The sequence below is a fragment of the Aptenodytes patagonicus genome, unplaced genomic scaffold (genome assembly GCF_965638725.1).
Source record: "Aptenodytes patagonicus unplaced genomic scaffold, bAptPat1.pri.cur scaffold_43, whole genome shotgun sequence".
Classification (NCBI taxonomy): Eukaryota; Metazoa; Chordata; class Aves; order Sphenisciformes; family Spheniscidae; genus Aptenodytes; species Aptenodytes patagonicus.
Window position 1 is genome coordinate 434,619 of NW_027472001.1, and position 15,314 is coordinate 449,932.

Here is a 15,314-nt window from a genome sequence, read left to right on the forward strand (position 1 = left end):
CCATGAGGCCTGCTTTTCTCTTGCCCAATGATTATGATGCGGAGGAGGTGCTTAGGCAGTACATACCAGAAGCTGCTCTCAGGAAGGTACGGCCAGGCCGCCACTGCTGGGGGCTGCATTTTTGGAGGGTAGAAGAAGTGGTGCATTGCAGAGATGGAGTCTTCACGAAGACAGACAAACAAAAGAAAATGCACCCTGAGACAACAACGCGGGGAAACTGAGCCAAGGAGCACCGGTGCTGCACCATTGTGTGCGTTGTCCTCAGAGAGACACGGGTGGCGGGAGGCGGACTTCTGTCTCTCTGTCTTTTCCGTGGGTATGGTGCTGGAGGTGCTGCGGACATGATGGTGGCATAAAGGGGAGATTCCACTGAAGTCCCTAGAGCATCCCTGAGGGTCGGCCCTCATGCCCATACCTGTCCCAAGATGGGGTGTTACCGGAGCACCTTTCTCTCCTTTGTCATTTGTGTTATGATTCAGCATCTGCCTGCCGCAGGCTGGGCAGCCTGCCGGCCGTTTGCACTGAGGGGAGGCTTTATCCCTTCCTCCGGTAGTACCTGCTATTGCCAGTACGCCTGCCGTCCCTCGGTATCTGGTGTGGGCAGTAAGCCCCCAGGAGAGCAGGCTGGTGAAGCCGTCGTGCTCTTGTCTTCCAGCTTGATGACAGCGTGCCGCTGGACCTCTTCTCTGAGCTACGGCCAGTCACCAGCCTCTTCATCCAGCTGCGGCTGGCTGAGGATAAAACCACAGTGGAAGTCTACACGATCCTCCGCAATGCCAGCAGGATGATGCGAGAAATCCTCTGTCCTCACAAGGGCGAACTCAACAAAGTCCTCCGGTTTGATAAAGTGAGTGTGGGGGAGCAATCGCCTCCCCCCACGCTGAGAGGGTGGGCAGTGAGCAAGAGGGAGAGACTCCCTCTTAGGCATTGTAGCAAGATGTGCTGCATCTGTCCTTGGCAGGGCTGCACGTTCCTCTGTGTGTTTGGACTCGCTGGAGAAAAGCTGCCCTACGAGAGCCTTCACGCCTTGCAGAGTGCTATTCAGATCTTCAACTCGTGCTCCACAATGCTCGGGGAAAGAGAGTGAGTGTGTGGCGGGGGTGAGGGGGGTGCATGCTGGCTGGGACGGCGCAAGGGGGCTTACCAGGAAGAGACGTGCCTTCCAGCTTGCCCTCCCTTGTCCCTGGCAGGAAGGAGGCAGTGCCCTGAGAGGTGGCAGGTGACCCCTGGGCTTAGCCCACGGCAGCCAGGCCGAGTCCCTCCGAGCACACCCTGCTAGCCACCGCGCTGGAACGAGCCCTCGCAAGGGCGAGAGGCTCCTTGGTGTCAGAGGCAGGCCCTTCTGGGCGACTGGCCCATGACCAGGGATGGGGCCCAGCCACCTGATCTCAAGATGCTGTCATGGCAGGCGGTGCCATCATGGGGGCGCCTTCCTCCCTCCCTCCCTCTTTGCTCACGAGAGGGCTGTGGCCTTCTGCAGGTCGCAGCTCAGGGAATGTGGCCTCAGGGGAAGTGTCCAAAACTTGCTGCATGCGCTCTACCCCTGTCCCTTGTCCCTTGCAACCCGGGTATGTTGCGCCCCTGAGCTCTCCAAGTCCCCGAGACCCGTGCTGGCAGGGCAGGATGGCAGGTGGCCCAGGCTAGCGCCGAGGGGAGGTGCGGGAAGGGATGAAGCCGGGCGGGCTTCATGAAGGGGCGCTGCTGAAGCCGCACTCTTTCCCCGTGTGCCAGGGCAGTGTCTGTTGCAGTTACCAGCGGGACGGTGTTCTGCGGACTCACTGGCCACCCTGTGAGATATGAATACACAGGTACGAGGCGTGTGTCTGAGGTGCGGGAGGCTGTCGTGGGCCTGCTTAAGCATAGCAGTCTGGAAGAGGAAGGTGGGCTGGGAGAGGGCTTGCCCAGCAGCCCGTCAGGAACGGCCCAGGCAGCTCTGGTCCTGGCCTGGGGCGGGAGAATGGGCTCCGTGGCCGGTTGTTCCCCTGAGTTCTCCTGACCCCGCCGTGGGGTTGGCCTGTGCCGGAGGTGAGGCAGCCATTGGCCTGGAAGGGTGCCGTGGGGCTGGTGGCACCGGCACATCAATGCGTGCTCTCTCTTTCTCTCCCTGGCAGTCATTGGCCAGAAGGTGAATTTGGCAGCCCGGATGATGGTGCACTACCCCGGGCTGGTGTCCTGTGATGCAGTGACCTACGCCACCTCTCGGCTGCCCCCTTACTACTTCAGGGAGCTGCCGGCGAGAGAGATGAAAGGCCTTAGGCATCCTGGCACTGTCTACCAATATGTGGGGATCCCCGAGGAGAGGTGAGTGTCCTCTGAGAGGGCTGGATGAGGGGACGGTGGCACCGAGGGTGCAGCCTTGGCCAGCAAAGAGGAGTTCTGCAGAGAGAGACCAAGCTGGTCTCCCTTCCCTGTGGCTGAGAGGGTCGGAAGCCCTCGCGTGGGAGGCTTTTTGCCTTTCTCCCCTGCTGTCTCCTGCTGGCTCTGTCCAAATGGCTTTCGACTGTGCTTTCCGTGCTGTGCTTGCTCCAGCCCATGCCCTGGTAACGCTGACCCAAGGAGGTTTTTGTCCCAGCTGCTTCTGAGCAGGAAGCTTTGGGCCAGTCCGGTTCCCATGGGGAAACGTGGACCATCGGGACACTCTTCCTCATGTCTTCCTGCTGAAATCTCAGCTCTTCCCCCGGGCCAGGAGTTGACCCCCTCTTTGGATGAGGGTTTGAATGTTAACATTGCCGTCTCTTTGAAACTACGGGAAGACTTGAGCCAAAGGTGCCAGGTGCTTGGCATCCCAACCCGTTCAGTGACACAAGTCCTCCTTTCCAAGGCACTTGTTTTTCTTGGCCAACGTGGTAAATGTCTGCTAGCCAACAGCACACCCTGGCTTCTCTCGCGTGTCTCCGATTTCTCTGGGTATGGCCTCTGGTGATGGACTCTCGATACGTTCTCCTGCCGCGCCGTGGCCATTGGGCTTCTTTATGCTTGCAGCTGTCCTAGCGTGCAGCTCGAACGTTGGCTAGGGGAGCGTGCAGGGGCTAACACGCTGCTCGAAAGAAAAGCAGGTACCCGAGGAGCAGCACGTCCTGCCCCTCCCTGCCAGGCTGCTTCTCTACGTCCCTTGGCTTCTCACCAGCTAATTGACTTGTGTTTTCTGTTCCCCTGTTTCTAGCATATTTGGCATGGCTCTTACCAAGAAGAGGTCCGAGTACGTCCCATTGCTGGGTAGGTGGAGAACGCCTTGCTCTTCTGAAGCCGTTTCTTCCCCTTGGTAACTTTTAGTGCCACGCTGGGAAGGGAGAAGCTTTTGCCAGGGACGGTGTTGCCTGCAGCGGCCCTAAGGAAGTGCCGCCTGTCTTGGTCACTACTTGGCTGATATCTTTGGGGTGGAAAGCAGGGTGAGGCGCCTGGTGCTCCCTGCCATGCTCCAGACCTGGTAGGAAGGTTCCTTTCAGCTATGGAGCTGCTCACCCCCTGGGGGCTAAACTGATCCCTGTCTTTGGGATCAGGAAAGAGATTTCCTTCTGCCAGACTGACAGAGAGTTTGGGTGGTAGGTTCTCCCCCTGGTAATCCTCAGCGTTCCTTTCTTGGCAGCATCTGGGTGTAGATGTGGAAATGCCAGGACACACGGGATGCCTTTAATCACTCGGTGTCTTGCCGGATGCTTTGGGCCTTGTTATGGGTTAGGCCTGGTAGGCAGCTCAGCCCCACAGAGCCGCTCGCTCCCCACAGTGGGATGGGGAAGAGAATCGGAAGGGTAAAAGTGAGAACACTGGTGGGCTGAGATACAGGCAGCTTAACAGGTAAAGCAAAAGCTGCGCACGTGCGCAAGGCAGAATCGGGCACTCGTTCACTGCTTCCCATCGGCAGGCAGGTGTCTAGCCATTCCCAGGAAAGCAGGGCTTCGTCATATGTAATGGTGACTTGGGAAGACAAGCGCCATAACTCCGAATGTCCCCCCTTCCTCCTTTTTTCCCCCAGCTTTCCTTGCTGAGCACAGCATCATATGGTATGGCAATAGGCCTGTGGTCAGTTGGGGTCAGCTGGCGCAGCTGTGCCCCCTCTCAGCTTCTTGTGCACCCCCAGCCTGCTCGCTGGCGGGGCGGCGTGAGAAATGGAAAAGGCCTGGACGCCGTGCAAGCATTCTTCAGCAATAACTAAAACATCGTTGTGTTATCGACACCAATGTTTGGTCGCAAATCCAAAACACAACACCATACGAGCTATTCCTGAAGAACATTAACTCTAGCCCAGCCAAAACCAGTACAGGCCTGAAGACGCTGCCTTAACTCCCGGGAAGCGCTCTGTGGCTCGTGGTACAGCAAGGAGATGCTTTGAGCCTCTTTGGGACATAGCTGCCTGCAGCGACTCAAATCATCCCTTCCAGTCTTGTGCTGGATCACTGTGGGGAGTTGCATGGGGCCGGCTGAATCTCTGTGCCTGTGGGAGGGGAGGGGTGCGGGGCAGGGAAGAGGGCATGGGAGCCGCGCGGTGGGGCAGGCGGGCCCACTACTGCTCTGAGGAAGGCAGAGGTGCAAAAGCTGGGATGAGCGGGCGGGAAGGAGGCCTGGGTGCAGGCAGGCTGGCGGATGTAGTGGCGGGGAGGGAAGCTGTGGTGGAGGGTGCCAGCAAAAGGGACGGCTCTTTGCTTTTCAGCACGCGCCAGCAGCTCGTTTTCTTGTTTGTCTTCCCAGGTCGGGAGAAGGAGATTGACCTCTTTGTCAGCTGCTTGAAAGCCTATAAGGCTTTAGGAGAAAGGCACATCCTGGCATTTGAGGGCCCGATGGGCTCCGGAAAGAGCCACTTACTTACTGAACTGGCCTATTTAGGCCAGGCTGCTGGCCACAGGTACAGGTTTTTGACCTGCAGCTTTGGGACACTGCCCCTGCCCGTCCCCTGGCAGCCATGGAACACTCCAGCCCCTCTGCCAGTGCGCCTGGCCCTTGGGCTGCAGCCTCCCGAAAAAGCCTCCTGGAGACACTCGCTAGGAGCTCCTGCGTGCTCTGCTCCCGCCTCTGCCTCTTTGGGGAGTTGGAGGTGGCTTCTTGAGCCATGGCCTTTCCTCCTTCACCTCTGGGCCAGGCACAGACAGAAGGAAAGAGCTCAAGCTCAGTGCTTTTCATCTGACTCCAGACCCAACAGACAGCAGGGCGGCCTGTCTCAGAAGCCCTGCTTGCCCTCTGCGTGTTTCCCAGAAGGAGCACTGGGGCAGAAAAGCCTTCCCGTGGTCTGGGAGGCAGACTGCTAAGGTCTGGAGCCCAAAGGCAAACTCACCGCTTGCTCCATCCTTGCCTCTTAGCCCCGTGAGTTCCTCTGCAGGGGGGACGTAACGAGACCTGGGCTGGCGCTGCGGAGACACAGGGCCTGGACCTGGCTCTCCCAGTGGCTTGGCAGCAAGTGCCCCTCTGTGCCCTTTCTCGTAGGAGGAGTGAAAAGCTTGGCCTTCTCTGGGAAGCACTTTGAGATGGGTGGCTGAAGAGCTCCCCCCAAGGGCATCTCCACCCCTTTTGTCTTAGAAGGCTTGGGCTGTTGGGGATCTCAGTCCCTTTTGCTTTTGCACGGCAGGGTAGTTGCCATGGAACTGCTAGAGGTCAACGTGAGGCAGTCCTTCTCTGCCATCCGTACGCTGACGGCCAGGGCCCTGGGCCTCCAGGACTGTGAACTGTGCAGTGACAGGCAGTGCATGCTGCAGACAAAGCTCCGAGGGACAATCGAAGAGAGCAGCTATTGCCTCCTCAATGACGTTTTCCTTGTCAAGGTGAGCGCGAGAGGCCTCTCTGGCCCTGGAGAAGGCCTTCTCACGAGCTTTTCTGGGTCTGGCGTCGGGTGGGCACGCTGCTGGGAGTGCCTTAGCTCAGGGGTGGGAATCGCAAGGGTCCTAGCACACGTTTCCCATTCCTGGGCCCGGGGGGCTCCCTGACTGTGGTGAGATCATGTCCCGTGCTGCACCTGGCAGTGCCCGGTGCCTTGTTCGGCACCCTGGAAGTGGCATTGGAGAGAGGCTGGTGCTGACCTCGTGCTGAGGTCACTGCTGTGTGAGTGCTCTGCTCCAGTCAGCCCAAGATTCCCACAGCCAGAGAGCCAGCTCTTCAGCCCACCCCCAAGCCCCAGCTCTGCCAGAGACCCTCAGCAGAGGGCCTTCGCTTTAGGCTCCAGGTGAAGTCCCCCCTGTGGCTCCTTGCGCCTGTGTTGGGGAGAGGGAAGGTGCGGAGGCCAGCAGAGGCGGTTTGCTCTGTGGTCTTGCTCGGTGGGTAGGTGTGCCCTAGCCCCGGAGTGATCTTTCTCCCTGACTCCTTTTCTGGCCAGTTTCCCGTTTCGGACAAGGTTCGCGAGATGCCTGAAAGTCAAAGGAAAACGGAATTGCACTCGACTTGGGCAAAAGTGCTAGAGAAGGTGAGCATTTCTCCTCCTTCCTCCTGGGTCAGAGAAGGAAAACAACCCTGCCGGCTGTGGGCTCTGCACCACAGCGTGTGAGCGGGTGAGAGGACCAGGCATCTGGGTTATCGCCATTCAGGGCCTGAGAAACCCCCCACCTCCTCCCCGCAGCCCCACAAGCACACCCAATAACTTTCCTCCCGCAAGGTGTGCCCTGGAGGAGGAACGATGTCTTCTGCATTCCCTTGCCCAAGCTCCCTCCTTCTGCAGGGCAAGTGATGTTAGGTGTGACCTTAAAGTCTCCAAGAAATTAAGAGTCAGTAAGCTTCTGAGCAGGGAAGTGGTTGGGGAGAGACATCAGAGCATCCTCTCAAGAGACAGAGGCTAAATCTCCTCCCCGGAAGACACTTGAGAATCCACCGGACTGCCCTCAGAACACCCTGCTTTTTTTCAGGCCATTGGAGCAGAATTTGGCATATTTGTCATCGACAATGCCCATTTCATCGACCCTGCCTCCTGGAGTATCATGTCACCCCTGCTCCAAGACGTCTCCCTCTTCACGGTCATGAGCTTAGCTCCAGGCTACGCGCGAACAGAGAGCTTTTGCAAAGCCGCAGCAGAGAACACAACATCCCAGCAGATCACCTGTCTTCACCTGGACGAGCTGAAACCTTCAGCCATGGTGCAGAAAGTCTGCCAGGGCCTTGGAGTGGTCAGCATCTCCAGGGATCTAGCGAGGTAAGTTCGAAGCAGGGGAGCTCTTCCTGAGGGCTTGAACCTATGCAGACCATGGAAGGGACTCACCTCCCCAGGAAAGGGAGCGCAGGGCCGCTAGAAGCATCAGTGCCTCTAGCAAGTACTGGGCGCGGGTTGCTTTTTATGCCTCGCCCTGGCAGGTGGGAGCCGAGAGTGGGCAACTCCCTCGGCACAGAGCGTGGGAGGTGTCAGCCCTTCGCTGTTGCACAGGGAGGAAGGGAGGAAGGGAGGAAGAGTCCCAAGCCCAAGCGTGGCTGGGGTGTGAAAAGGCCTTGGTCTAGGTGGCCAGGCTGTGGGGGAGATTCCCCGGGGCAGAGGTCTGCCCTGCTGCCAGAGAGGATCTAGGCTCCCGAGGAGAGGAAAGGCAGGGCTTGCTGCTCTGTGCTTTGGGCATTGTCCGCAATTCTTTTCCGATGGACTTCCGTGAAGGCTGGGGGTTCAGGGGGGCCCAAAAGCTCAAGCCAGCGGGAGGACCGTCCCTTTCAAAAGTGAGGTGTAGCTGTGACGAAGATGCTGGCTACCCTGCTATGCCCGAGTTACTCGCCGCCCACCTGAACTGTGTTTCACCTTACTTTCCTTGTGGGGGTCACTGCCGGGTCTGCTCCTGTCCAGGTTCCTGATCCAAAGAAGCTTGGGGGTCCCCTATTACTGCGAGGAGCTGCTGCGCTGCCTTTGTTGCAACGACATGCTCTTGTTCCGCAACCGGAGGCGGGGTGAAAAAGCAGAGGACAACTGGGAGAACCTGATCAGTAAGCACCTTTGCTGCTGACTAGAGAGTCGCTGTGGCGCGTTGTCTGCAGCACAGTCTTGCCCTGTCGTTCCCCCATGGATCTGGGCAGAGTCAGATCTTGCAGCAGTGCAGAAGTTGGTCTGGCGGAGGTTGTGGGCTCCTGTGTGCCTCGCTGTTGGGACAGCCAAAGCAGGGGCTAGCGAGTTCTGGTGGCTTGGAGGGGCCTAAATTCTTGGGGCGGGGGTTGGGGGGCTAAACCAGAGGGGAAATTGTTCCGGAGCACATGTGTTTCTGGTGTTCCTTAGGCATTCTAATGGGCACGTAATTTACCTTGCCCAAACGCCAGCTCGCTTGAGAACAAACCCCAGCTTGGGGTGAGGGACAGGCCCGGGAAACTTGAATCCAAAACCATAAATCCCCACAAGGGTGCTGGTAACGGAAGAAAACGGTGGTAATGCCACCGAGAGAGCAATGCCAGCCAGAGTGCCGTGGCCTTGGGAACAGCCAGGACTGACGCTCCGTTTTGCATGACCACCGGCAATTTCCCTGGCTGCGGACGTAGCGCTGTTGAAGGCAGCAATGCTGCTGCTTTCTGTCCCAGGGCGTTCAGTCGCCCCCTGGGAAGTCTGGAAGCTTTGACTGAGGGACTGTTTGGGAAAGCTGGTCTGAAGGCAGAACATCTTTGGGAGGGCTGTGCAAGGAAACTGTTTTGCTCTGCTTAATGACCCACGTTCAGCGCAGGCAGGTCAGCGCGCCCACACTGGCCCGTGTAAGGTGGGACTTGTCCCATCTCAGGTGAAGTTTGAAATGTTTGCAAGCTGCAAGTCACTTTGCAAATTGCCTTATTCGTGCTCTCCTGCTCCACCCAGCTTCTGCAGTCGAGGCTTCAGCCCTCGCAGCAACCTCGAGCTCCAGCGCGGGGAATGATGGCAGGGTCTGCATCATCAGACCAGACGTGAACCTGGAGAACACCATGCTGCCCGCCAGCTTGAAAGGTGAGGGGCCGAGCGCCGCTCTGCCGGCTCGCGGCTGTGCTGGGGCCCCTTCCCGGGGCATCGGCTAGAGGGAGGCTGGGCATCTGTGTGCTGCAGAGTCACCCTCTCAGCTTGGGGGCTCTGCTGGGAAGGTGGCTCCAGTCCAACCAGGAACAGGCCTGGGGTTGCGGGCAGCCCTTTCCCCCTCCTGGGCGTGGACCAGCCGTGAGCGTGCTGCCTGCTTTCCAACAGCGGGTAGGAGAGAAAAGCTTACTGGTGCAGCACTAAAATGGCTCCCTTTTCTCACAGAAGCAAAGCCTTTGCTGGGAAAAATCTTTGACTTGCCTCTGACTCGACTTTGAACGTGGCTTCTACCTCGCTATTCTCTTTTTAAGTTCCCCAGCTAGCGCTGGTCTCAGGGCACTTAATCCAAACCAAACCCGTTTTTTTTCTGTGGATTGCCACGGAAATTCCCCCGTAGCCAGGGGAGCTGGATGGGGGAACTGTCAATGAGTGTCTCTCCTCTCTAGCCATAGCCATTTGTATGAACCTTGGAGAAGCGTCATGCTAAAAAGTTGTTTTGTCCAAAAAAAAAAGACGACAACCAAAAGAAAGGAATAGTATCGTCTGGCCAAGTTAAGACAACTGTTGTGGGGAGCTCTGAGTCCACCTCTGATGTGGGGAAAGTTCTCTGTTCTCTCTGCGCACTACTCCAGATCTGGTAGGGCGCATCATGGGATGCGTGTACCTGCTGGATCCTGCCCTCCTCACCCTTGGTGGAGGAGCGTGCGTTTGAGCGTCTTGCTCTTCCCCAGGCCTTGTGGCCTGCGATTCCAACAGGAGCGGAGCCATTTTGAAGACGCCTACCCTGGGTTGCGATTGCCCAGCAGGTGCAGTCCCGAGGAGAGGAGGCCAAAGTCGACCCCGTTTCATGTGTTGAAACTTTCCAGCCTCTCCAGCCTCAGCATGGGGAACAGGCAAGAGAGAGACGTGTTGCTGCTTTTTGACAGAGATTGCGCTGGCTCAGCTGGACCGGATAAAGCCGCTGAAGCAGATGGTTTTGAAGTTTGCAGCTGTCATCGGGCCAGTGTTTACCACCCAGCTGCTGTCGCACATCCTTCCCACTGGCGTCAGGCCCAAGATGAACTGCTTGTTGAACACGTTGGTGAGCGACAACATCCTTAAGCGGCTGAAAAGCACAGAGGTGCCAGAAGATGTCCAAGATCCTACCAAGGGGCCAGCCACCTCTCTGCGGGCAGAGCGCGGTAAGTGGTAGCAGTAAGGCGGACAAGGGAGCTCCCAGCTGTGTCCCGGCGGGGCTCCCCAGGGCATGGTGCGCTTCCCCCCGCCAGTGATGGGTGGGTGGAGCTCAGGCAGGCATGGCTGTTCGGGATGGGTTGTTCAAAGATCTTACAAGTCAATCTCAAAGCACACTAGCTTTGCACCGGAGGGAAGTCCGCACCAGCCGTCCCAAGTGCCTCTGCTCCCCTGCCTCCAAGCACTGCTCACAGCGCAGGCATGGGAGGGCTTGTGGAATCCCTGACATCCTCTCCCAGCCGCCTGCAGCGTCCAGATCAAAGATGCCCTCCAGAGTGCCCCGGGGCCTTTGACAGGCTTTTACTCGGCTTTGATTCCCCTGTGGCCCAGGGCGGGAAGCTCAGGAGGCTGGGAACCGCCTTGCCAAGAGCGGGGAGAAAGCGCTGGCCGGGGCTTGCTTCGGCTGGCGGCAACATCCCCAGCTCCTGCCTGGAGTGCAGCTGAGCACTGTGTCCCCAGGGCTGTGCTAGCGTCAGCAAGGCGAGCGGGCCCTTTCTCCCCGTGCTGCAAGGCTCGGTGTGCAGCAGCGCTGGTTCTCTGCCGAGGATGTGCATGACTTTCATACCCCGGCTGGGACGGCCCTGAGCCCTGGCCCCAGCTCGGGCTGCCGCAAAGGCCCTTTGCCTTGCAGGTGTGGAGAGGCCCTCTCTGAGCAAGACGACTGTGGAGCAGCAGTCTGGCGTCCTGGCCTTCTGTGTCCTGCTGCTGCGAGAGGCTGCCTATGAGCTGTGGCCCGAGAGACAGCGGGTCGCCTTGCACTGCAAGTGTGCCGCCTTCCTGGAGCAGCACGCGCACAAATGCAAGAGCTGCAGCCAAGGGGACTTTGTTGCCTTCCACCGCTTCGCCGTCACCAGCACCCAGGACGGAGGGAGCCCTCATGGCCCTGCTGCCCAGGGCGACTCCCGCAGCTGGGAGGCCTTGGTGCTTGCAGGAGAACAGCTGAAGAGGGCTAGGACCCACGGCACTGAGGGTATGCTGTGTACCATGCTCTGCAGCCCGGGCCCTCCTGGAGGCCAGGGGTGTGTGCTGGGGATCGGGTGGGAGTAGATCTGCTAGGGATGAGCCCAGGAGGTGAGGACGACCACTGCAGACTTTCCTCAGTCTGTTGGGACCCTTGCAAGGATCCTTGCAAGCCCGCTGGGAAGAGCAGCTCTTACCCCCGGGGTACGCGAGGAGGTGTCTAACCCCCTGTTTTCTTTCCAGATGCTGCAGATGCTCTGCAGCAGCAGCAGGCTTTCAGGGAGGAGGATTTTGGGTGAGCAGACAAGGTTTTGATTATTTTTGAAGCCAGTGAGCTCAGGGTCTCCAGAGGAGACAAAGGAAGCGGCAGCATTTGGCTGCCGGTTGTGACTCTAGCTTAGGGGAGAGGCTTTCTGTGCGGTGGGAGCTGGGAGGAGATGGCCACGGCGATGAGAGAGTGCTTGAGGAAGCCCGTGGGCTCAGAGTGATCGTCACCCTCCACTGGAGCAGCCCTTGCTTTGCAGTTCCTCCAGAGTAGCGCTGCAAACTCTGCAGGGGAGACGCCGCCCCAGGGACTCGAGTGCTTTGCCTGTGGGAGGTGACAGAAAGCCCAGCTTGTCTTTTTCTCCCTACCTACAAAGCACCTGTATGAGTCCTGCCTGCCCGTGGCCTCGTGCTCTGCTTTGAACAAAGGGCTTTTGATGCCGTCTCTGTGGGGAGAAGGACCAGTATAGGTGATGCCCGTGTATTCTGTGCTCTCTTCTTCCCCTGGGAACTGTCCTCTGACTAGTGAGGCAGGGCGGTTTCTGGCAAAGAGCGAACAGACAACTGAGCTGCCCAGCAAGACCGACGGGAAGCACAACGGCACATGTGAATGCAAAGCCATCGTGGAATCGGTGCTTGTGCCTTTGGCTCGCCACTACATGGCAATGGGCGATGCTGCCAGAGCCTTTTACTACCTTCTGGAGTGCGCGGCTGCCTACCTGCATGTCTCCAACAGCTACATGGTGAGTTGCCCTGCTTGCCAGGACCCACTGTGCACGGAGTCCTCTCAGTCGCCTGGCTCTGGGCAGGACAACTTCCCCGTTGCAAGAGGGCATGCCTTCGCGGGGCCTTGGAAGGGAAATGCTGGGTCAGACCCTGACTTCTTCCTCCGGTTTGCCTCTTCTGCGGCAAGAGACACAGGGCACTGTGCCCTTAGCACGAGGAGCATTAGCAGGGAGGCGGTCTGAAGGATCACTGGTGCCTGTGCTCTGAGCCAGGGTGACTGTGTTTGAGCGGGCATCACCAGGGAGAGAAGCAGGCTCTCTTAAGACAGATGCCAGAGGCAACGGGGGAGGACAAGGCTGGCCATGGGCTCTGCACCCACGCTCACCTGCTCTCTGTGTGCTTGCGCAAAGGCCCTCATGAAGCTGAACGAAGCGGAGGTCCTGAGGAGCTCGGTAGAGAAGAAAGTGAATGTGATAGCCCGCTTTGAAGAGGCCACCTTCTTCAGCCTCAAAGGGGAGGTAAAGAGACGGGGAGGTCTGGAGGGACCGCCTGGGGGACGCAGCTGGATGCCTTCCCCAGTTGCAGTGGATATCCCTGGCATCTCCAGCCACTGGCAGATTCCTGCAGTCTCTTGGGCAACTACTCCATATCGGGATGATTCCCTTTTCCTGTGCAGGTCTGCTGTCATATGGGACGCCTGAAGCTGGCAAAGAAAATGATCAGGAAGGCGCTGAGCCTGCTCAAAAGGCAGTTTCCCCGGACCTCCGTTGGAGCCTTTGTCAAGCCGCAGCTGGAAAAGTTTCAGTGTGCCGCTTATGTTGCCAGAAGAGCATCCTCCCTTCCGCAGGAGGCCCGGTAAGAAGCAGAACTGAGAACCCGGGAAGGAAGAGCCATTTCCTACCTGGTCCCAGGCATCTGGGCCCAGACCTGCCTAGACTTGAGGCCACACCTAACCTGACACATAGGCCTTAGCAGGACCGAGGCGTTAAGGACCGATGTGCGGGTAAAACAGGCAACGACAGAGCCCCACGCTCCCTCCCCTCCCTGCGCAGTCATGGGAACAAAGCACGCCTTTTGGTAAAAAGCAGCTTGCAGCCGGGGATGTGGCTGCTGACACGTGTTGGCTGCGGCAGGGGGTTGGTGGTGACTGGGAAGAGAGCGCTGTAAAGAGGGAGTAGAGGCTGAAGAGGGGCAGGGGTCTGGAGGCAGGACCGGGACATGGGGAAGGAGCAGTAGGTGGAGGTGAGGTGTGAGAATCAGGAAGCTCAGGGGCCGATACCCCTTTTCCTGCTGGTTCCCGGCTTTGCTTGCCCCCCCCCCCCCCCCGGCGCTGTAGTGCCAACGTGCCCTCTCGAGCGGTCAGCTTCCCCCGGCAGCACTTCTTTGCCCCCTTCCGCTCTGGCAGCCCTCTCTCCATCAGCTCCCTTTCCTCCGAGGAGGTGTAACTGGCTTGTCCGCCGCCCTGCTTTCCCCCGGCCCTGTCCGATTTAGCACTGTACAGCTAGAGCCTCTGGGCCCAGCAGTTTCTCTTGTGTGGCAGGAGGAAGAGGCTAGCCTGGCTGCTGCGGCAGAGCTGCTGCCTTTCCTTACTGGAGCACCTCTTCAGCCTGGAGGGCACTTCCAGCGGACGGACGTTCTCCCGCCTGGCAGCGCGCATGAAGGCCAACACGGACAGGGCGGCAGACTCCTATCGGGCAGCAGACTCCCGCCACAGATAGACTTAAACCAGAAGGGTGGAGCTGAAGTCAGCTAATTACATATCTCCTCCATGATGACCTTTGTTGTTGGGCCTTTCTTTCTGAGGCACGGAAAGAGACGCTGTCTTTCGTTGCTGTGGAGGGCTACTGTTGCTCCAGCAGTGATGGCTACAGCTCTCTTGCAGGTCCCGGTGCGGACTCGTGATTGAAGACGCTTCTGATTTTAGGTCACGTTAAAACCAGAGGCCCTCTAAAACCAGAGGCCCTCTCTGTTGCTCTTGTTCCTCACCACCCACGTACGGTCAGCCAGCGACTGCTGCTCCCTATCTTTCCCCAGCTAAAGGGGAGGAGAAACCTGTATAAAAAGGCAGGGGGTGACAGGAAAAGCCCCAGACGCCGAGGGGACTTGGGACAGCTATCGCCAAAGGTTTTGCCTTGTCTGAACCCGTCGGGGGACTGGAAACAACACGCCCTTCTGCCTAGCATTGCCCCCAAGTCAGCGTCTGCAGCAAAACTCTACAATTACGGTGTATAAGCAGCGCCGCAGACACTGGGGAACAATGTGGGGACACAGCATGCAGGCAGGTCATACATCCGCTCCTCCCTCCCGGCCAGCTGGCAGCACTCCTTCTAGTGGCAGAATTCCTCAGGCTCGTCCCCTCTGGCTGCCTACCAAGGGCTTGGGCATGAGAAGGGTTTGCACCCGGAGGTTACCTTCCGCGCTTCGCACTGAGGCACCTGTAGGTTTGTGGCAGACCTCAAAATTGCGGGCATAGCTACCGCTGTGCTCACTGAGATGGGCAGGAGCTCACTGGCGAATTGCAGCTCGGTTCGGGAACGGCAGGATGGCAGGGGCTTCATTCAAGGAGCTTCCAGTTGCCTGCAGGAGCTCTGCATATGCAGATTTTCCTCTGGCACCCTCCTTAGCACACAAGTTCCACGGCCACCACAGAAACATCGGGCATGCTGAGCTTACAGCTGTGCCACGCCTTCTGGCCCAGAAGCTTCCATTTCGTCACACAGGTGTTAAGCAGGACTGGGGTCCCTCTGGCTGCAGGTAACGGCCTCCCTGCTGCCAGCTGGGACCGTCAGTATGTGTGGCATCTACTACAGTGGCCAGTTATGCCTTCAGCTAGGAAGGCTGTGGCTGTGCCGCAAACAACTGCCTTCCTCCTTACGTTTCTGTCTTACAGAGTATGGAAATAGATGTCCAGCTGGCTGTTTGAACGGTGCAGGTTTTCACCGGCACTGGCGTGCACTGCTGGCCTCAGACTAGCTCCTTGCAAACTCCACCATCTTTTCCGTCCTTTCACAATGGTATATATATTGCAAACGGACACCTGCAAACGCCTGAGAGTAACATAAAGGCTTGGTGGAAAAGTAAAATAAAATGAAATAAAATAATCATATCTATTTGTCCATAGCCGCTTCTTCTTCTTCCTCCCTCTTTTTCCTCTCACCCATTCTTTCTTCTTTAATTTCTGCTCGGCTTCTGTTTCCAGCTACGCTGTGCCTGGTCTCTC

The 15,314-nt window shown here is 58.2% G+C and overlaps 1 protein-coding gene across 1 annotated transcript; it reads left to right on the forward strand.

Moving 5' to 3' along the window:
* The first annotated feature begins 2 nt into the window (after positions 1-2).
* Positions 3-13,249, forward strand: LOC143173259 (adenylate cyclase type 10-like). The gene is made up of 17 exons (XM_076363473.1): positions 3-86; positions 656-847; positions 962-1,083; positions 1,732-1,808; positions 2,112-2,301; positions 3,164-3,216; positions 4,687-4,840; positions 5,558-5,750; positions 6,299-6,385; positions 6,822-7,105; positions 7,736-7,872; positions 8,732-8,848; positions 9,838-10,092; positions 10,776-11,114; positions 11,903-12,111; positions 12,505-12,612; positions 12,771-13,249. The coding sequence occupies exons 1-17, from the start codon at positions 3-5 to the stop codon at positions 12,951-12,953; spliced, it is 2,784 nt and encodes a 927-aa protein (XP_076219588.1). The 3' UTR covers positions 12,954-13,249.
* The last annotated feature ends 2,065 nt before the right edge of the window (positions 13,250-15,314 follow it).

Coding starts and splice junctions, on each gene's coding strand:
- LOC143173259 (XM_076363473.1), top strand. CDS start 3: ATGAGGCCTGCTTTTCTCTTGCCCAATGATTATGATGCGGAGGAGGTG. Junction 7,873..8,731: donor CAACTGGGAGAACCTGATCA/GTAAGCACCTTT, acceptor CAGCTTCTGCAG/TCGAGGCTTCAGCCCTCGCA. Junction 12,112..12,504: donor ATGTCTCCAACAGCTACATG/GTGAGTTGCCCT, acceptor GCTTGCGCAAAG/GCCCTCATGAAGCTGAACGA.